This window comes from Mauremys mutica, chromosome 2, assembly GCF_020497125.1.
Source record: "Mauremys mutica isolate MM-2020 ecotype Southern chromosome 2, ASM2049712v1, whole genome shotgun sequence".
NCBI classification, from domain to species: domain Eukaryota; kingdom Metazoa; phylum Chordata; order Testudines; family Geoemydidae; genus Mauremys; species Mauremys mutica.
In genome coordinates, this window is record NC_059073.1 from 109472533 (window position 1) to 109495452 (window position 22920).

Sequence of the window (22920 nt, forward strand, 5' to 3'; positions counted from 1 at the left end):
CCTTTATCTGTTGGCCTCTCTGAGGGCTTGTCTTCATGTACAGTGCAGCTGCGCTGCTGTAGTGCTTTAAAGGATATGTCTACATTACCCAGCGCTGTGACATCAGCAGTGTAGACACACTTTATTGCCAGGGGAAAGCTCTCCCAGCAATAACCCCCCCCAACCCTGAACGGTGGTAAAGTGGTAAAGTGCTGTCTATACTGGCGCTTTTCAGCGCTAAAACTTTTGTCACTCAGGGTGGTGTTTTTTCACACCCCGGAACAACAAAAGTTGTAGCACTGCAAGTGTCAGTGTAGGTGGCCTTAGTGAATATGCTACTATACTGACAGGAGAGCTTCTCCCATTGGCATAGTTAATCCACCTTCTTGAGAGTTGGATTTCTCACATCCCTGAGCAATGTAATTATACCAATATAGGACTGTACTGGCCTCAGACTAACAGGAGTACTGATTAATGTGAATTATAATTGATTTAGGATGTGACATTGGCACACCCAAATTGCCTATTTATTTCACAAAAACCACTGAATAGCTGTCAGAAAGCAATGACTTTCAGTTGTTACCTACATTGTCCAGAATCAAACTAGAGATTTACAAGTGAATGGCCCTGTAATCTAATCCCAATCTCTTAATGTTCCTTCACTGTCTGATTCTTTCCTAGCACACTCCTCTTTCTGCAGCATTTTGAGTGCACATTGTTTATGGGAAAAAAAAACCAGGAGTACTTGTGGCACCTTAAAGACTAACAAATTTATTTTAGCATGAGCTTTCGTGAGCTAAAGCTCACTTCTTCGGATGCAAGTGAGCTTTAGCTCACGAAAGCTCATGCTAAAATAAATTTGTTAGTCTTTAAGGTGCCACAAGTACTCCTGTTTTTTTTGCGGATACAGACTAACACGGCTGCTAATCTGAAACCATTGTTTATGGGGTTTGTGCATTATGGAGATATACCTATCTCATAGAGCTGGAAGGGACCTTGAAAGGTCATCAAGTCCATTCCCCTGCCTTCACTAGCAGGACCAAGTACTGTCCCTGACAGGTTGTTGGTTTGGTTTTGTTTTTTTGTGTGCCCCAGATCCCTAAATGGTCCCTTTAGGGATTGAACTCACAACTCTGGATTTAACAGGCCAGTGCTTAAACCACTGAGCTATCCCTACCCTCCCAATGGTTATGTAGATAAAATGATTTTTTTTTAGTTCAGCGCCAGAGAGAAACTTGCTGAACTACATGCTATTCCTTTAATAGATTATATAAAGGGGGTTCTTCTGTTTTATTGGGTATATTTTAGTTTGGCACACATAAAATGAATACATTTGATAAAACAGTATATTTATCAAGTCATTTTTCTGGTGAATTCTACCTCTAGCTGCATGGGATATTAATATTTGAACCAATGTATTCATTTATCAGGTATTATTTTTTTAAAGATTTCACTGTACTTCTGCGCATATTTTATGTCACTGGGTAGAAAACTGATTCTGTCAAGTTCATGTTAAAAGTTTTACCGGATCTGTTTTGACTGTAAGACATTCAGAAGTCCTTTGTAAAAGCTTCAAAAGATCAGAAAGCGACAGAAGTACACTATGGGTTTTGTTAGCAGGAGGCACTTTAGGGTTAAACTCAAATTGCTAAACAGCACAACTGCTGGAAATCTTTTGAGGGAATTCCCAGGACAATCAAAATCTTTAGAGAGTGACATAACCACCCTCCCTCAAAATTAATTTAAAAACTGCAAACATTTGCAAAGAAGAAAAGCACATTTGTGGAAGGCCGGGAGAAAAATAAAAGGGAGCAACCTACTTTTCCAACTATGTATCTATGAAAATATAATTATGTATTTACATTTATAAAGTGGGGAAGGCTGATTTTTTTCCCACTTATTGCTGTATAATGAAGGCAGGTACAGTGGTAAGAGACAGGAGAGTGCAGTATATTGTAACAGAGGCAACTCTGTTTCCTAAAAAATTGTGATAGTTTCTGCTATACGACGCCTTCTAAATCTATATATCTGCATTTTGTTTTAAATCTGAACAGGTGTGCTGCTGGTGGTTCTGCTGGTATCTAACATGTTCCTGTCAAAGAAAGGTGTGACCTCATTGCCAATCTGTCCCAGTGGGTCTGTTGGTTGTCAGGTCTCCCTTGGGAATCTTTTTGACCGTGCAGTTAAACTCTCACACTACATCCACTCCCTCTCCTCAGAAATGTTCAACGAATTTGTAAGTACTCAGCCTTTTATGAGTGAGACTTGACAGAAACTGCAGTACAATGCTTTAAAAAAAAAACCACAAGTGGAGCTTAGCAATACGAAATGGTTCAGGCTTGAAACAGGGTTAATAGTGTCTGTGTCCACGACAGCATGCTCCCCTCCAGAGTCTGGGATGGAACTCAAGATTCCTGAGTCTCATCACACCTCTGCGGTCAGCAAATATTTGTGAAACCCACTGGCAATGTCTGTCATTCCCCTCCAGCACTGGTCTACACAGAAGTAACAACCTACGACTGCTATGAGTTACTCCACTAAGTCCAGTGGCAGAGGTCTGTGTGGTGGAGCTAAAGATTCTGACCCTGCTGATGAATCAAGTGGGTGTCAATAAGCTGTCACGTGGAGGAATTTCTGTTCTTCCAGTTTGCTTTATAAAAAGACCTAGGAAATTGCACAATAAACTACATTTAAAGGAACATTAAGGTTAAAAACTCGAGCACTCAAATGTTTTGAAATACCAGAATGAAGGTTGCCTTTTCAACCTTAATTCATCCCCCATATCATACACATGAGGATTGGGTTTGGAAGGACTGGTAAATGTCAGTACGTTGTGGATTTCATCGTACACATAAACCAACGAACATTTCCATCGATAATAATCAAAATGGTACAGATAGGCAAAGTAAGAAACATGCTGGTTGAGAACTTATTAGAGTTTGCTTTAAGGATATTTAGTTTCTATATTTGATATGTGGTGCTGACAATTTGTGTTTTAACAGTTATAAAGCTTTAACCTTTTGAATCTCAGCATCTACTGTCATTAAACAATTATTGTCTGACCCCCCTCATCATCTGATCTATTCATTTCCCACAACTATTAAATAGCTAATGAAATGTTTCAAAATAGCCATAGATATTATCCATTGAAATTATAAAAAAAAGAAAAATCAAATTCTGCCAAGCCTTATTATGATGCAGTCTTTAATTTTACACGATCACAAACTTTTTTTCCATAGGACTGGACCTTTAGTTTTCTACAAACAACATTAAACATTTTCCTAGGACATAAGCAAACTGTACCAGGTCTCATTAAACTGGCCCTTTTTTCGGAAAGATTGGATCTGGACTGACTCAGTACAAACTCAGATATTAAAGACATCAAGTTACTCTATTCCTTCTAGACTCAGTGATTTGCAGGCTTTCAGTCACTGACTGCTGAGTTTATACATGCTTGATATAAAATTTGATGGCAATTGTATAGGTGCCAATATTTGAAAATTATTAATAAGGCAGTTTGGGAGGGAGAGGAGGAAGTAGAAACATTATCTCCAATGAAATACACTGAACAAGATTATTCTTTTGGAAGGACATAGCTATACAGTTATAAAGAGCCATGAGCAAGCCATAGGCCAGTTACATCTGGAATATTTGAGGAAACTGCCGTTCCTATTACAATATATTTAAACAACTTTAAATTGTAAGATAAAAAAAAAAGATATCCACATATTTCATTCTGTGGACCACTTTATAAGAAAGATTCTCCTCACACACATCTTACCCCCTAGATCTCCAAATCCCCTACTACTTGATTCTCAAAATGATTTAGTTTTTCAGACCACCAGGAAGAGTTGTAAGAACCACTATGCTAAAATATAGGAACTATCCCTTCTAAACAGATTCTGTGCAGGAATCTAATCCCAGAAAGTATTTTCCTTCCACAGTTTTAGGTCATATCAACTCAAATAGAAGAATCTAATCCCAACGACTTCTCTATATAGTGGCTGGACAAACACAGCTCATGCAGAGATGAAACCAAAGGAACAATACCTACTTAATTTCCTTTAGAATATCTGAGCCATGACTCATCTATTTATTTATTTCATAAATGTATGTTGTTGTTGATCCACAGGATGAGCGCTATGCTCAAGGCCGGGGATTTATTACAAAGGCCATTAATGGCTGCCACACTTCCTCCCTAACCACTCCTGAAGACAAGGATCAAGCTCAGCAGATTCACGTGAGTCTCATTTTTAACCTATTCAGAATGAAAGGAGGAGAAAGAGACAATAGTGAATTTAGAGATGGCTAGGTCACAGCTAGTTGAAAGAGATACAACAGTTGATTCAAAATCAAACGCCAGGAAAAGAAAAGTAGAAAATGTCAAATACTGATGAAAATTCTTACAGATATTCAGTTTCAATATATGTACTATAAAAGAAACAATCTTATTCCTGTTGCTCTCAGTCTCTCTCTCTCTCTTTATATGTTACATTCAGTTACTGCATACTGTTTCAAATTACATTATAAACTCTCTGGAGCAGAGGTCAAGTCTTTCTTTATATCTGTATAGCACTCTCATTGGAGCCTTTGGGCATTACTTTAATACAACTAGATAATAATTAAGCATGATAATAATAAAAGGTACGGGAAGGAGCAAAGGGGGCATCTGTAGTCAAAGAGATGCATAAATACAGTAGGCACTATGCTATTGGCTCTATAGTTACTGTAGCAGTTGACAGACTCTCAATAGATAACCATGCAATAGCCACCAGATAAGAAGTGGCCATATCATCACTCAGATACAGAGACTTTAACAACACAAAGTAATTGTAACAATCAAACAACTTGTAAAGAGAGTCATGTTGGATATTGCCACATTAAATTCTGTATTCTCCATTTTACGATGGCAGCCATAAACAGAGATGTATATGTCCACCTTCTTTTAGCCCTTGGAGAGGTCAGTGTGCAAGCTTAGTCACCAAAGAGTTACGCCAGAGTTTGATGTTTTCCCAGTTGCACCCTAGTCCGAGTTTTGCAATCCCAAGATCCTCCTTTTAGAATATTATGCAATAGGGTTACAAATTCTCTTTCTTTTAGCACAGGAGCAGATGCAGACTGTAAGTCCCATGTGTCAACTTTAAAAGGTTTCTAGTGCTGCAGAATGATTAGGAGCACCCCCAAAAGAGCAAAAGCTTTTTGAGCTTCCACCTAACCCCAAGCAGTGAAAGTTTCTAAAGAGAAGAACTTTCCCTGGAAGCAAAACTCTTCAAAGGGGATGAGGAAAATGGCAGGGTATGTTTACTATGCTCTGTAGACAGTAGAAATCCTTTATAAAAGGCATTAAGTGGCCTACCCCAGAGTGCATCTTCCATTCGGTGCTGAGATTTTTTTTCCGATCCCACCAGATTTCTAAATCCGTCTCATTAAAAATTGGCTAATTATCAAGTTAAATGCAATTCCATTCACAGAGGCTAAACCTAGTCACTCTCATTATACAATATACTATGGAGACAATTTTGGTGATATTTTGTATTTACACCATTCATCCAATTCTCTTTTAACACATTGTTAATAATAACTGATTGTATGTACATGAATACACCATTTGCAGAAGGGTGAACTGAAATATATGGATAAGACAAGTGATGTGCCAAAGGACACACTGCAAATCAGTGACAGAGCTAGAAATAAAATCTAGGTTCCCTCAGCCATAGACCACTGCTCTAACCTGAATACAGCACTGCCACCTCATGCTACCTTCATACAGTCTTCTTGCTTTAACTGCATCTTCTTAATGTTAATGAGTAGCATGAAGACCTACTGAATTTAGTGCTCGGAGTACTGCGCTCCTGGAATGATCCCCTGCTCCACCTCGTCTCTGAAGTGCAAAGTATCAAAGAAGCTCCAGATACCATCCTCTGGAAGGCTGTGGAGATTGAGGAACAAAACAAGCGTCTTCTAGAAGGAATGGAGAAAATAGTTGGACAGGTAGGTGAGCACTAGGGCCTTGATATCCTAGTTCAAAGCTCCCTGGAAGCCACATACAGGAGTAGGCTCACTCTGTTCAGAGCAGGAGAGCGATGGAGATGGAGAGGGAGGGATTCTCAGGACTCATCTGCTCTAACTGATTCCAAACATGTGCAGTCCCTAAAGGGACCCTATGCCACCGAAGACTGGCATGGAATAGCTTAGCTTCCATCCTTCCTGAACACATCCCTACACCAGGGTAGGGTGCAGTTGGAGCAGGACCTGGGTCTGCCGGTGTTGCATCACAAAAGAGGCAATACATGAGAGGCTGAATTGTAACTGAGAATCTGGCCCACAATGTTGCCCATTAAAGAAGCAATGCCTTAATTCCTTCCCTTTTGGCTACTAAGAAACTATATGCTTTTATTGCACTACAGTTTTGGTGTCTATGTTTAGACAGAAAGAAGGGATCACCTTTTATAAACAAACAGTTGACACAAAAAGATCCCGCTACATCCAACATATGCTACAACACTGACAAGCAGAACTATTATAACTAGATGCTAGCATGCTTCCTTTCAGACTCCATGATTAATCTTTGAAATGTGTGCTGCCTTAACCTTGTGAGGTGGTTTGTGGAGGCTGTGTTAATATCCTTTGCCTAATTTTTAATCATCTTTATATTTCTCTAAAGAGGCTAGAAAGTCAGATTACTTTTAATTTTAAGAACAAATCATTCTGTTTATTAAAGGGTAAGGAGAACTTTTTTTCCTCCACAAATGGGTATTCACTTGTATCTTTAAGATTATGCCAGGCCTAACGATACCTCCTGGCAAAAGTTTCCACTATGTAAGAGACTTTACTCTAGTAATGGAATGATTGTGAAGCAGAAATGCAGAGACCATATATGTACTAGAGATGATAGCACCGACTATTATTAAGGTACCCAACATTTCCCATTATAAGACCCTGTTTCCAGTTGCTTATAAGTTTGCCAAACTACCTATTTGGGCTGAAATTTCCCATGCTGGGTGTCTGCCTCAGGCTGAATTATTTGGAAAATTTCAGCCAAAATGGCTGAGTAATTTCCAAGAACAAAGCTAGGGAAAAATATTCTAGGTGGCCTCATACTTTGGAGTAGCAACTTGAAATCTGACAGGTGAGTGGTCTTTGCCTCCACCTGAAGATTCACCTGAATTGATCCAAGAGATAAGCCTTTGAAAATTTGCAGTTCACACATGCTCAGTAGAGAGTTGTTACAGCTTTACAGCTTAATTCCCCAAACATTCCATCTGCACTGAGTGTGCTTTAGCCTGGGGCTTCAGGGGCTGGAGAAGGACTTTCCCTGCAATTGATGTTCTTGGCTGCTCCAGGCTGTGATGAGTCTGGATCCAGGCACCAGAACTGAGAGCAGTGAGTCTGTCTTTCCTGTGCACTCAGTGCTCCTCATGCTTGTCCCAGGCAGAATGGAAGAAGAAGGTGCCTTACTTGAATGTAGAGAGGACAAAATCCAGAACTGGTGGGGCTGGGGGAGTAGATTGAGACAAGGAGCCTGGGGGGTGAAGACTGGGAGAGTTGGCATGGCGGAGAGAACTGGGACTGGGAGTTTTGGGAAGAGACCGGGATTGGCTGGGCAAGAACACTAGCACTGGGAACTGAGTGGGTGGATGCTAGATTGGATGAAGAGCCAGAGGAAACTGACTGGGAGCCAGAGTGGACAGGATGTGTGGGGCTGACTGGAAGCCTTGAAGGAAGAGAGATAAATTGGATGAGGAGCCAAGAGTGGGGAACTGGGACTGGAATGAGAAGCCTGAGTAAGGGACTGGCTACATGAGGAGAAATGAGACTCGGACAGGCTAGAGAGGAAAGAGCAGAAGGAGTCAAGCTTGGGGAAAACAGGTAGAAGACTTTGTGGGCACTAGAGAACACATCTCTCCAAAGCCTGGAAAGGAATTCAAGATCCCTGAATCTAACCATTCCTCTCATGAGAGCAAATATCTGTGAAACCCCCTGGCAGAGAGTTTCATCCCCTTATAGTACTGGTTCACATAGAGGATGACAACCTACTACTGCCATCATCTACTCCATTGGCTCAAGTGGCAGGGGTCTATGTAGAGAATCTAAAGATTCCAACTCTGCAAATGTCTGAAACACTCAGATACCATGAGGAAATAATATTTCATTCTTCAGAGCAGGATTTGAATAGTGTGCAGTAAATAAGGCCTAGGTCACACATTGGAGCAATGAGGAAAAAATAAAATATTGGATAGTGGTTCACTGAGTGCTGTCCATCCTGTGCACTGAATGAGGCAGGTACTTTGTGGAAAAAGTAATTTGTGATCATGTAATTAAAGACTGTATCATAATCCACACACATATTTAATTAATTCTGGCATTTCCTTACTTTGGAGTGCTTGACTTTGCAATCTTAATAATATTTTAAACATATAGATATTTTGTAAGTAATATATATAGTATTGCTTACAATTCTCCAAACAGGAAAAGAGGTGTTTAAGAGTCTGTTCTTGAAGTCTTACATTTTGCAAGAATTCCCTGACAAAAAACATGGAATCTTTCATTGCAGAGGTGTCCTCCTCTCTGTCTTGGATCTGGTTCCTGAGCATTATGAGAAAGTCCCTCCCCTCCTTAGTTTGGTAAGGCTAGACAACATAGCTGTTGTCTGACAGAACCTTTTTTGAGTTATGAGTAACTGATTGAAAGCTTTCCTGCCTAAAAGCAGCTCAAGTTTGTTTATGTTTAATGGGGTGTCTGACAGATCCCATAAATCAATCAGTAGCTAAACTGGACTTTACAAAGGTTCAGACGTCACTGGCTTTGGTCAAGTTCTAAACAACTGGACAGCCTTAAGAAGTGCTCACAGTATTCACCAACTTCTACTAGAGCACACACAAAACATGGTCTTATTCTCTCAGTTTGGAGTCTGTTTAGACAGCAACCTGACTTTGTTCATGACCACTACTGCATCTACCATCCACATCCATGTGTAAAACCTGCAGGAAAGGGTCCAAGATAACAGTGGAAATCAGGTGCTGCTAGAATTGTCTTCTTACATGTTCTCATTCTAGGAACAGATTTAGAGATCAGGTTGGAAAGATCAGTAGTCAAGTCATGGTTTCTTGTCCACTGGCAAGACTATTGCAGTGTGGCCAATCGCTTGTCCAGACAGAGACAGCCATAGGCAGTCTTGGTTTGTATTTGTTCCCTCACTGGTTTTCACAGGAGGGATGAATCAGCTTCACAAGTGGTGATAGGAACAGGTGATCTTCCTGCTATTAGAGAAAATGGATGAAAGCCTCTTCCAAATGAGGAGAGTTTAACCAATCTTTATTTTAGATGCTCACTGACTACATGAGTTTTTACTCAATCTTCTATCAGATTTCACTGTATCACTTATGGTTTCCCCCTCATGTTGTACTGGTCCCCAGTATTTGCTTTGCAGACGTGGATATTTATATGAAGAAGCACTCTTGATGTATGTCTCTGTCTTTAACATACTCCTGAAGCTGTCCATACAAGAGTCTTTGTCTCAGAGAAGGGCTGAGACAAAGCTGGGTGGGGGGTACATGTAAAGAAATCCCAAGAGCAGATCCATCCACCTGCCCAGGAAAACTTAAAGGCAGATTGAACCAATAGGCAATGCCACTGGCAGGGCTGCACACGATGGACGGAATGGCTTTGTTATGAAACCAGATTCCATCAGGCATAAGAGCAGGTAAGCACTGTATATACTGCATAAGAGCAAACTTTTAGTGAAAGACTGACAGCAAAATCATATAGACACACACAGAAATATAATGTAGCATTATTTTGAGGTACAGATTTAATGTTCCATACACTAGGGTGTGTCATGCCCGCAAGATCTTTGGGATCATAATGTAAAGCAGAGTTTTACAAGCTTTAATCAATTAGACAGCATACCCAAGGCAAGCATTACTTGGCTCTTTGGTGCTTTACCTAGAACTCTCTTGTCTGATTCCCTAGCTTCTATAGCTTAGCCTAGTAGTGCTGTCAATGAAATACTATCACTTTGTTTTCTTTTGATTAGGTTCATCCCGGTGAAATAGAAAATGAAGTCTACTCCAGGTGGTCAGGTCTCCCATCCCTGCAAATGGCAGATGAGGACTCCCGTCTCTTTGCCTTTTACAGTTTGCTGCACTGCCTGCGTAGGGATTCCCACAAAATTGACAACTACCTGAAGCTGCTAAAATGTCGCCTTATCCATGATAGCAACTGTTAAGTATTCACTAGGCCCATCCCTCTCTGAAATGATATCACTAAATCGTTCAAAGAGGCCTTCTTGTTGCTTTGCCATTTTTTGTTGCAAACCTTTTGAGAAATTACATTGAGCTGTATAAAGATCACCAATAACGTTTGTGCGTGTTTGCATTATTTCCAATAATGTTGTTTATCTCAATGTTTAAAAACTTTTATCATAAATCCCTTGTACTGTAGTAATACACTGTACTGTTTACTTATCTCAGCTACTGGCATCTCAGTGATAACCAAATCATGCAAATATAAATAAAAATATTACTAAAACGAAAATGCATAAATATGTGAGTTGAATCAGTGCAGAAAAAATGGTTGCTACGTCTTAAATCTTTAGCAACAGGAGCTTCTCCTTTTGGGTCTCCATCTCCAGTTACTGATGCACAACATGGTCTGTCCTAATTCCCTCCTCCCACATCCTACCCCTAAAATTAAAGGGATGTAATCTAGAGGATTAACCTCAGCACTAGAAAGCAAGATGGTCCTCCATTCCAATCCTAATTCTCCCAGTTTCCAAACATTACTACGTCCTCACAACAGCGCTAAGTAGTATGCATTTAGTATTACCTGCATTGTACAAGTAGGGAAGCAGAAGCTAAGAAAAGTTAAGGGACAAATTGTCTCCACTAATTTTGGGTGCTTCCATTTTTGGGGACCCAACTTGACACGCTGAGGTTGAGCACCCAAAAATTGAGTCACCTAAAATTATTAGGCTTTTTGGAAAATTTGGGCCTAAGGTCACACAGCAAATCAACTTGAGAACCAAGATTGGAACGTGGGCTCATAGTTACTAGGCACATACTTATTTTATTAGACTACAATGCCTTGCCAGACAAGTCACTTAATTTCTCCATGTCTCACTTTAACCATCTCTCCAGTGGGTGTAATGATAGTCGCCTATCTAAACTGCATGTACTGCATACATATCTGGATATTTTAAATCCTTTATAACTTCATATTTCATTTGTATACTATATAATTATCCCCATTTTACAGCTATTTAATGAGAGGCAGAACAAACCAAACTTCTTCCTAGTCACTATTGACAACTGCTATAAGTAGCATCACTTTAGCCACCACTGAAATACAGCAAACTACGGTTAGGTGCAGCAGCTGTTTTAACAGTCTACAGCTATAGCAACACAACAGTTACAGACAGGGAGCAAATGGGTAAAACTGGGTAGGCAGAATGTAGTTGCTCAAAGTGGAATTTCATCTGGATAGTGGAAGTAACATCCCTTTTGTTGTAAAAACAATGCCACACGTTCTTTACTGATCACAAATGCTTAGAACTTCAGTTTGAGATCTCATTAAAAAAAAAAAAGGCAGCACATCTCTAGTCGCACTTTCAGTACCGCTCAGGAAGAAGAGCATGACCTACTGAATCACCACAGACTCAAGAGCTCCTATCTATGTGTTCAGATGTCTCCATGATAATTAACTTGTAATTTCTCTTGAGATCAAAGCCCAAAGTAGCATGGCTACTGACACACACAAACTTTGAATTCAGTAGAAATTAGCCTAAAAAGAGTAGACATTTCTAATTCTAGACTGTTATATGAATAGAGCTAAAATAATACTGTAACTTTCTTCACTCTACAAAAAACTAAGTGAGATTTGATGTAGCCATCCAAAAGGAGAAGTTAGCAGCTTCAAAAGTGCAGCTTCGCAACTTCCCTCAAACAATTGCTGTTGTAAAGGATAACTCATTTTTTAAAAAGCACAAACATCTGATTTATTGCAGCTTGGTTTAGTATGATTTTAGAAGCTTTTTAATTTGGTGGAGAAGCAGAGGAAAGTGAGCAAAAATGGATTTTAACAACTGAAAAGTAGACTGGGTTTGCAGCTGTTTAGCTAAGGGGACATTTGAAACAGATCTCGTTAACTTACTGAGTCATCACAGCAGTCAGAGAGAGACTCACAATCCCATAACCATAGTCAAAATTAGACCTGTTCTTCCCATGTCCTGGCACAGACAGTGCCTGTAGGATGCAATTTCTACTCTCCAGGTCTTCAGGCCATCTTCACAACATGGCTACCTAAAGTTAATGGAGAAAGAACCAACCAGTAAAAATGCGGACGTCATTGGCTGCAAATATGTGAGGTGAGTCAATAACAAAGCTCTCACTGAATTCATTGGAGTCAGGGATTTCACTCCCGATATTAGAAACAAAAATCAGATGCTCAGGGAAAGGTCAATTTTAGTTTTTAAGAGCTTTTGTTAGAAGGTTATATTAAATGGTTTAGGCAAAAATTCAAAATTCTTATAACTTTAAAAGTACTCCTAATAACTAACATTTCATGGGAGGAAGCTGTTCCACTTGGTATGGCGGAGGTACCCAAAGTGCGGGGCATGCCCCCTAAAGGGGCACGGAGGAACATTCAGGGGATCACAGCAGAGCCCGGGGCCAGCCCCCACGGGGGTGGGGAAGGAGCGCCACCCAGCCCTTCCTCACCCCCAGCTCTTCTCCAGTCCCACCATCAGCCATTTCCCCAGGCCTGTATCAGCCCCCAACCTTGGCTGATAGCAGCAGCTCTCTTCCCGGCCCGGGGCATGGCTGCGAGTAGAGCAGCATCTGGCCACAGACCCGGCTACCAGCCCCCACCACACCCCGACTGAGGCTCTGCTCCCATCCTCTGCCCCTGGCTGCGGCCCTGCTCCTGACCCCAGATCCACCCCCAGCCTCAGCTCCCTTACCCCTGTCCACGTCTCCCCCCTCCACCTCCTGGAGATACAGCCCCACTCCCAGCCTGGTTCCAGAGGAGCAGGAGGCGTGGACAGGGATAAGGGGGGGGCGTGACCCTCAAAAGTTTGGGGAACGCTGTTGTATGGACTACTTAAATAGTCGTTGGGCCACAGAGAGAGAGGTTGACTCTACAGCCTTTCACCTGGGAAAGGGCAAACATGGGATCTAGTCCCTGCTCCAATAACTATTTAAGTATGCCACACAAAGTGAAACAGCTTCAACAGAAACCTTCACTCCAGATTCCCTATAGTCCAGCAGTTAGGGGTTCAAGTCCCTGCTTCAAATCAGGCAGAATGGGGATTTGAACATGGTGAGTGCTCTAACCATTGGGCTATTGGGTATGGACAGGGGTAGGCATCCTCATCTCCTCGCTATCTTTCGTGCAGGTTAGTTATGCTGTGAGAACACCTACTGGTTCAGGTGCCATTGGAGAGCTAAGCCAGGGAATGCCTAGATGGAGAGTCTCACCAGGGCTTAGGCATGAGCTAGGTGCCAAGCAGCGTAGTGGCTTCACAGCCTAGGCAGTTGTGCACCTGCCCCATGGCCGAAATGTAGGTACCGAAGGGACTTTGTCTGGTGCCTAGTTTTGTGACAGTAATGAGAGTTGAGGGTGGTGCATGCCAGAAATACTCTGGACTTTATAAGATTGAGTCCCTTAATTACTCTGTGCCTCCCTTTTCCTATCTATAAAATGAGGATAATACTTTACTAGCTGTCAGGGATGTCTATTAGACACTCTCTCTTTCTCTAGGTTTAACTGGCTGTATTCCAGCACTTGGTAATTCTCCAATAAAGATTACTTTCACAAAAATAGTTCCAAATGGAACTCAACTTTACTAACTTTACTAGGGGTTGTGGCCGGGGAACAGGACACACCTTTTTGAAGTTTTACATTCAATTTCAGAAAGTTAAGGATCTCCCCAATCATTTAGGGCACATTGCCAAAGATGAGTACCTGCATTATGAATGAAAGATGGCATAGACACAAATAGCTGGTGTAATGCCCAAATACAAACTGGGTAATTTCATGCTTACCTATACATTTGCATACATTTAGACCCCAATATTATGAACACATAGGCATATAAATAACTTTACAGACATGCTTACTCGTACTGAACTAATTGGGACTACTCATGTCTGTAAAGTTACTCTCACGCAAGTGTTTGCAGGATCAGGGATTTAATTTGTAGTTTCAAATTTTGTAGGCACAGATTAGATGACTGAAATTTTCCCTCAACGTTCAATTAAACCCAAGGCCAAGACTGAATATCCACAAAATGTTGTTAATATTAAAAAAATATGTTAGAGTATTCAGAATTTCTTAACTGCCATCATCTGGTATTTGGAAAATCCACATTCAGGCATGCGTTTGTGTTCAAATAAACATCAGATCTTGAAACCAGTGGGAATTGTATCCAGAGATCGCACCCCCATAAATTTATTTAAATAGATGTAAAGAAACTGGCTTAACATAGTCACAAGTAAAAACAAAACACTGACTCATATCTCATTATTTTTAAGCAAGTCTTATCTGGAAGTTAAAATGACTATCAGACAACATTTCAGCAATATCTACCTTCCTCAGAGTTTTATGTCTGTGTTTAGAGACATCCCTCCATAACTGAAAATACAGGAAAATGTACATTTTTATGGTAGTGATTTTTTCATTTCCTTTCATTTATTCAGCTGGGAAGAGGAAATGAAAAAATATGAGCAATGGTGCCTGATGTACTGCAAACTACATCTATTTCTGGCAGGGGCTAGCAACATGAACTGTCTTTACATTAGGTAAAGGGGACACGTTTCCTGCTCCCATTTTCTTTGTTCTGATTTATTCAAGTCCCCAAAGGCTAATTCTATGGAGTGCAAAAGAAATATAATGGCATTTTACCACATGAGCTATAGGCTGGCTACCAATTGATAAATAATTTTACCATGCATTTCTCTGTATCCTAGGTCAGGGTGGGCAAACTTTTTGGCCCGAGGGCCACATCTGGGTATGGAAATTGTATGGCGGGCCATGAATGCTCATGAAATTGGGCGTTGGGGTGTGGGAGGGGGTGAGGGCTCTGGCTGGGGGCTCTGAGGTGGGACCAGAAATTAGGAGCTCAGGATGCGAGAGGGGGCTCCAGGATGGGGCAGGCAGTTGGGGTGTGGGGGGGGGAGGGCTCCGGCTGGGGTGCAGGCTCTGGGGTGGGGCTGAGGATGAGGGGTTGAGGATGCAGGAGTATGCTCCAGGATGGGACCGAGGGGTTCGGAGGATGGGAGGGGGATCAGGGGTGAGGAAGGGGGTTGGAGTGTGGGAGGGGCTCAGGAATACAGGATCCGGGAGGCACTTACATCAAGCTGCTCCCAGAAGCAGCAGCATGTTCCGCCCTCTGTTTCCTACGTGGAGGCACAGCCAGGAGGCTCTGCACGCTGCCCCGTCCGCAGGCACCACCCCTGCCCTTTGAGCAGCATTCATGTAATTTGCTGAATGGTTGCATTTTGTCATCAGAAGTAACTCAAACCATCATCATCTTCCCCATTCACTTTGTAGGCACACTGTAATCTTATTAGTGGAAACAGAGTAAGTGAGTATACAGAAAGACTAGCACTTCTGGGATCGCTGAAATACTTGTTCACTTGCACAAAAGTCAGTGACCTGTAGTAATGTCTTGGGGGTTTTAGTTACACTGTTTTCATTTAAAAACAAACAAAAACAATTACTGGAGACCAAAGTCTTAGGCAGAGCCTTTTGTTGGAAATTGCTACATTCATGCCAACTTGGAAAATTATGATATAGATACTAGACAAAGTTCCATAATGTTTAAGAAAAACAATAAAGCAGACATTTCTGGGCATTTTTATCCAATCTGCCAGCAGGAAATACTTTACAAACATAAAAATGAAAGATATTTACCGACACTATTTAATAGCATAGTTCCACAAAAATTCTCTTTTCCTGTCAAACATCACACCACTTATTATGTAAGCACTCTTCTTTTTTTAATAAATGATAGGGTTCATTTACACAGTGTGAGTCATCAAAAATGCTAAGATCACTCAAGTTGGTACATCAAAGCAGCTTTAAAACTCATGTTGATATTCCACACATTGCATGTGGCACAAGGGAGAATGTAAAATATGAAATATCTGATGTGCATTTATATCCTGTGAATTGTGTTGGGTGCTAAATGACCCACATATCCAGAAAATTTCCTATTTACCGATATAGTTCAGTATTAACCTCTCTCTACCTAACCTAGTAACTTCATTTACAAGTTTATCATTATTGTAAGAAAGTTATTGCTGAATACTATTTATTATTTGTGCTTAGGAGCCCCAGTACCCCACTACAGACACTGTACAAACTCTGAACTAAAAGACGGTCTTTGCCCTAAAGAGCTTACAAGCTACATGAAATGAAACAGTTTACAAAGCCTAGTCTTGATCATAGTCTGCCTCTTTAGAACTTATTTCTTATTATTGCTAACATAGGGATACATCCTGCAACATTAACATACTATGATTGTGCTCATGATAAGCCTCATGCACTATTTGCATGATCAGGCCTATAAACAGGCATGATGATGGGTTCTTTCTTTTTTCAGAGATTCATAGATTCCAAGGCCGGAAGAAACCACGGTGATCATCTAGTCCGACGCCTCTATATTACAGGCCATAGGACTTTCCCAAACTAATTCCTAGAGCAGATCTGCTAAAAAAACAGCCAATCTTGATTTAAAAATTGTCAGTGATGAAGAATCCATCATTATAGTAAATTGTTCCAATGGTTAATTACTATCACCATTCAAAATGTATGCCTTATTTCCAGAAGGAAGTAGCACTGATAAGCTTACAAGGAACTCATTTTTCAGGAGGTTTCCAGCCCAATTTTGTTGGCAAAGAAAGGTTCAGATAAAAGTTTAGATACTTATCTGAGCTAAGTGCTTATCCAACCCAAAACAAACCTCTGAACCTTTCTGAGGCACATCCATCATTCTGAACCTATAGAGCCTGTATTGTAACCTTATATGACAAAAGCTGCTTAAATTAATGTGCCTTGACATAATACCTGTGGGAGAATCAGGGCATTGCAATAGAAACTGTGGTCCCCTGCGATAAGGCTACTGCAATAAACCAACAGGGCAAGTCTTTTAAGCAGCTCTAGGGCTATTTGAGGTGAATCCATTCCTTATGTGTCACTTTTGCATCAAGGTGACAAAATAAAAACAGTAAGATCCTGTTCTTTAAGATCTGGAACTAGACAATATTTTTATCACTCCTATAAAGCGCTCTCTCCTCTCTCAAGGGTCATATGAATGAAGAAAGTATAACATGCAGTCTGAGTTTATTGGGAGATTAGCTTTTGATGGATGGTACCATAACAAATGTACAGCAAAAGCCTAAATAAGTATTTGAAAGGTGTTTTAGGGGGATCTATTTCTTTTTATTTTCACTAGCGAATCAATCTAGGTGAACATACGATATGAAAAGAACCTGATGAAAAAATCTAAAGCATTGTTTTTAAGATGGTAGATAACTGCATTATCCTGGAGGCGATGCTTTCTGTCTCTGGGACAACGATTCCAGTTTGTGTCAATATACCATCCACAGAGAAGGTTCACTGCTGTTCCATGGGAGAAGAAGTAGTGCCAAAATAACCAGTGAAAAGTGAAGGGTACAGTGAAAATCCTACTACCTCTGCTTAATTTCTGTCTAGGAATTTATACAATACTCATCACCTTGGTATTTTAGCACTATATATCTTGTACCTTTGAAGAAAGGGTTGTGATTGTGGATATTGGCTTGGCACATGTTAGGGGGTCAGAGACACCTATGAGTATGACATATGTCTGCTTAGGACCAAAGGGAGCAAGTTAGAGTCATATTAGGAAGTTTAGGACCGCGCCTGAGTCTCTCGAATATACGCCATACTTATCAGGGAATGAGTCCGTAAACAACACATACGCACTTCCCTGTAATCATGTTGAAACAGGATGTTTTTGATGATGGCAATAATCTTACAAATAAGCAGCCACTTGCTCTTTTGAATCTACGTCAAATAAAGAATTTATTCATACCATGCACTCTCTCCTGAATTGAGCATAGTCCACAGAGATTCATTAAAATGACCCAAAATCTGAGGGATTGGTTTCTTAGGCTCTCTCTCAGGCTCTATCACTGATCAGCGTATTAAATCTATATTTTGTATCCACTAAACAAATACCGAGCAGAGTTTTTCAGCACCTAGATGAAAGCAGTGTGTTTCCTCTAGCTGTTTTAATGCTGCCATGGATTTTTCTCAGAGGAAGTCCTCTGAGAAGGTGAGTATTTGGTTCAAATTCATTTAAATAAAGAAAAACTCTATTACTGTGAACATTCATTTGGCAGATTATTTCCGTGGACACATCACTATAAACCAAGCTTGCACCATCTGCTCTACCCACTAATTACTAATGCAACCCCTCCCCCATAACTCACAGTTGCATGGTACAATAAGATGTAAGGATTTTCAATGCATGTGCATGTTCTTTTTCAGTGAAGCATGCGTCTGCCATATTTTTCTTGTGTATTAAATAAAAATGAAGGGAGGTTATTCATTTGATTTTATTTGCAGCAATTGTTTCTGAGTCCTCATTTAAAATGGTAAGCTACTACTTGACCTAGTACAACTTAAAAAGTGCAAGACATTTAAAACACAATTCATTCTTGCAGCATAGGTAAGATAGAATTGTGTTCCTAAATTGTACCGCAGCCCTGCAAAGCCCAACAGTCAGTGGTGCAAGTACAGTAGTATGGTCCAGTATGCCGTACCAGTAAGATATTTATAGCCGGTACGGGGGGGAGGAGGGAGCTCTGTCGTCGTCCTGCTGTGCCAGAGACTTCAGACAGGAGGACTCAGGAGACAGCTGCATGGAAGGGCTGGGGGTGGGCTCCTCCTGTGTCTTTCCAGTACGCCGTACTGGCTATAAATATCTTACTGGTACGGCGTACTGGAAAGAGACAGGAGGAGCCCACCCCCAGCCCTTCCATGCAGCTGCCTCCTGAGTCCTCCTGCGTGGGGTCTATATAGCAGAAGTCTCCAGCGCAGCAGGAGGATGACAGAGTTCCCCCCTCTCACACACACCCCCGCATTACATGGGATGGATGTGGATCATGGGGAGGTGACGGGGAGAGCATGGGGGCCATGGGGGTAGGGAGGAGTCACGTAGGGGTGGGTCACATGGAAAGGTCACATGCCCCCCTTTTGTGTCCCTCCCATGAGTGCAGTGTACCAGCAAGAAATGATTTCTACTTCCACCACTGCCAACGGTACAGCACTATATGGGACCAAAGTTAAAACTCGGTTCACTGCTGCGTAAGCTACAAGAGCACACAACCTTTAACTGTGTCAGGGTCTTACAGTGTTGAAACAGTCCTGTAAAATGCTAGATTTACATAATGTAGCTGAGGCCTCACAAATTATTTTGTTTGCTGCACCCATGCAATGAAATATCTTTAGAATTAATTTCTATTAAAAAACAACTGGGAAATGAGGAATTTTCTCTTTTAAGGGGAAAATATCCCACTCTCACTTATCTGTGTTCAAATCATCAGGAAAACATAGCTGATACCTGTGTCTTAACTAGAGCTGACTATACAAAGGTAACTATTTTCAGCCAAAATTTCCTAAATAAATGATGTTTTTTCAAAAAGGTTCACAGAAAAGTTCTGTTTCTTTTCAATGAAAAACCCAAACTAAAAATGTTATCAAAAGCCCCACGTTTTGGAGTTCTGTTAAAAAAAAGGGGGGTGGGAAGTTAAAAAAAAGGGAGGTGGAGGGAAATTTTGTATAAAATCAAATGTGCCAGAAAAGTTTTCATTTTGAACAAAAGGTCACTGTTCATTTTGAATTAACATTGTTCAAAAAACCAAACCAAGCCACATTTTAAGTCAAAATGAATTTGTTTTGGTTAAAAATGTTAATGCGAAATGAAAATTGTTTCAAAATGTCCTGTGGGAAAAACTCTGATTTTTTTTTCCATTGGAATTGACATTTTCCCCCCACACACACAAAAAAAGTTTTCACTAAATATTTTTGGTGGGAAAATTTTCCTCATGCAAAATTCCAGCCAGCTCTATAATTTAGATGAGTGTTTAGAAGCATCTGGCAATGGGGAGGGATGAGGAAGGGGGACAAAGTAACCAGATGATTTAAATGGCTGCACAAGATATCAGAACTAGACTCCTGGTCTTCACTCCATAAATTACCCAATTTCCATTTTCTTGTGTGTTACAACTTCCCCACAGTGGTTACCCAGAGAGGAAACACAAATGATATCATAATGCATCATCTATAGGGTTTGGAAACACGTAATGTGATGTCGATCACATCATATCAATCTACAAAATCAAGAAAAAATGTGACTAATAACTTGGGGCTTATCTACACTATGCAGCTTTTAGCACCAAGGCTCTGTCGACGCAGTCTTGTCGCTAAAAGTCAGCGTGTGTGAACACTCTTTATCAGTATTTTGTCGGCACTTTTGCCAACAAAATACTTCCAGCCATATGAGCAGCAGTAGCTTTGTTGGCAGGAGAGAACTCCTGCCGACAAAGCCGCATTCACACTGCCACTTGCATAGGCAAAACTTTTGTCTTTCGCAGTGGGGGCTTTTTTAAGTACCCGTCAAAGACAAAAGTTTTGTCAACGTCATAGTGTAGACAAGCTCTGAAAGTAAAAAACGTTCTCAGAGGAGAAGTACATTATAGGCCTTTTTTGTGCACACAAATGACTGAGATCAAGTAAGACGCATATGTGAACAACATCAATTGTGCCTGCATTTTTTTGCTCCCGTATCAATGAGTGAAAAAAAGTGAGGCTGGGTGATGGTCTGCTAAAAATCCGGCCTCTAATACCAAGCTATAGCGCTTAAAAAGAGCAAAAAAGGGTGGTATCAGAGGTAATTGGCCTGATTTTTTCTCTACAATAATTTATTTCCTTTAGAAATTAGCAACAACCTTCCCATCCACAACTATCAAGATTATCCAATGAGTACCAGCAGGAGTATTTCTTTCAAGGAAAATCCTGTCTCAATTCTCAATCACATATCCCACAAACCCCTCTAAATATTTTAAAGGTGTGTGATAGGGGAGGTTTTTTGCCTCTACTTTGAAGGACTTTGAAATCCTTCTGACGCTGAATCTGAATTTTGAATTACTTGAGTGATCATTGCAGGAGAATGTTAAAAGAAGCAATTATGCAGAGGTAGCCTTACGGCTAAAAGAAAAAGCAGGTTTAAAGCTATGTGTCAGCACTGACCATTGTTCCTATTCGGGTACAATTTTCATGATATTTAGCATGGCATGGCATGTAAAATAAGGTTAGTTAGAACATGCAATTCTAATCCCTTCAGAGCTTATCATTCTTCAAACATTCAATAGTTATCCTTAACACATTACCTTTGGGACAACATTTGAGTAGGCCTCTGCAATCTAACAACAAGGGACCAAAGAGAAAGACCATGGCTTAAAAGCCTGGTTAAAGATTAACACAAACAGTAATAAGGAGATTCTTAGGAAAGAATCAGGACAGCTGCAGCTGAATTTCTACTACCTGCTGAGGGTTGCTAAGCAACTCAGGCCTACCACTGCCCCAAGGGCCTTTTACTTTACCATTAGGATTTTTGAGGGGGGGGCGGGAAAAGGATTTTTAATCAGACTATTGAGATGTGAATATATATTCTTTTAAATAAAGCACACAAAAAAACGGTGTCAGTCAGTACTTTCAACTGTAAAGCATTCACTGTATGGGAGATTTTTTTTTTAAATGTAACTGACAAAATCTGGCAACAATGCACAGTTTAAAAAGTGACATTTTGACTCTAAGGGAGGAATTATTTGCAATTTGTTTTGAACAGAAGCTTAGTTCATGTCAGATGTGAACCTCCAGACAATCATTAGTTTAAACTGCCTGCTATGTGTTTAAAAAATTCAGTCAATTTAGAACTGATCTGAATTGCAAATGTGATGGTAATAAGCCATTAGGGAACAACATATCGCTTTTTTGCACTCGCAGCCCTCTGCTTTAAGGGGCCTTAACTGCATTGAAATATGAAAAAACCATGTTAATCATGCGCATTGTCAACAAACATAGAAATGCTAGAGATTCAGATGTGAGAGAGTAGTATTCAGAGGATAAGAACTAGAAGTTGTGACATGAGTGGAGAACCGTATGTGCTCCTTACTTTGAATGATATATGGTAGTAAGTCTTCCTAAAAATTAATATTCAGCCTTTTTGGTAGCATAACAACAACCTAGAATCAAGGAATGACTTGGAGCCATTTTGGGACCTCTGTGAAGTCATTTTGAAGTGTCTTGTCCAGATGGGTTAATTTTGTTGAGGGTCATCATCATTCAACTTCTCCTAGTTTGCATGTTTCATGTCCAAAGAATTCTTCCACTTTCCTGAGCCTTCCCATTATTGGGCATCCGACATAGTATTTTTAAAAACTTTGTCTTTTATATTAAAATAATAAAAATAAACACGTAACCAACCAAAATGTATATAAACACACACACAAATTTGAAATGGTATATAAATAAAATTAATTATTTGCAAAACCTGGAAAAACACAAAAACAAACAAAAACCCTGAACCCATAGAGGTCAGTGCATCAATTAAAGTAACTAAATAAATATATAAGTGAGAACATAACCTGTGAGTATCAAGAACTAATAAATATTAAACTTCAAAAATATGCAATAGCTTCATGTATGACCAGACATCCTTGTATTTTTTCCAAGAGTTTCTATTAGACTGAGTCATTTTTTCCATTAATGCAGTAGTAAAGGACTCACTATACCAGTCTGTGTACGATGGAGGAATTGCAGATTTCCATTTTCTCAAAATAACTGTCTTGGCCACTAAAAGTTACTGCAATCAACTTTTTAATGTTAATTGGT

The 22920-nt window shown here is 40.3% G+C and overlaps 1 protein-coding gene across 1 annotated transcript; it reads left to right on the top strand.

The window, feature by feature from the left end:
* Positions 1–2033: 2033 nt before the first annotated feature.
* On the top strand, positions 2034–10286 carry PRL (prolactin). The gene is made up of 4 exons (XM_045007743.1): positions 2034–2215; positions 4112–4219; positions 5791–5970; positions 10016–10286. The coding sequence occupies exons 1-4, from the start codon at positions 2066–2068 to the stop codon at positions 10205–10207; spliced, it is 630 nt and encodes a 209-aa protein (XP_044863678.1). The 5' UTR covers positions 2034–2065; the 3' UTR covers positions 10208–10286.
* The last annotated feature ends 12634 nt before the right edge of the window (positions 10287–22920 follow it).

What these genes read in the sequence shown, in the direction of transcription:
- PRL (XM_045007743.1), top strand. Translation starts at nt 2,066, where the DNA reads ATGTTCCTGTCAAAGAAAGGTGTGACCTCATTGCCAATCTGTCCCAGT. An exon ending in CAGAAATGTTCAACGAATTT is followed by an intron (nt 2,216 to 4,111) that starts GTAAGTACTCAG and finishes GTTGATCCACAG; the next exon opens with GATGAGCGCTATGCTCAAGG. An exon ending in TGGAGAAAATAGTTGGACAG is followed by an intron (nt 5,971 to 10,015) that starts GTAGGTGAGCAC and finishes TCTTTTGATTAG; the next exon opens with GTTCATCCCGGTGAAATAGA.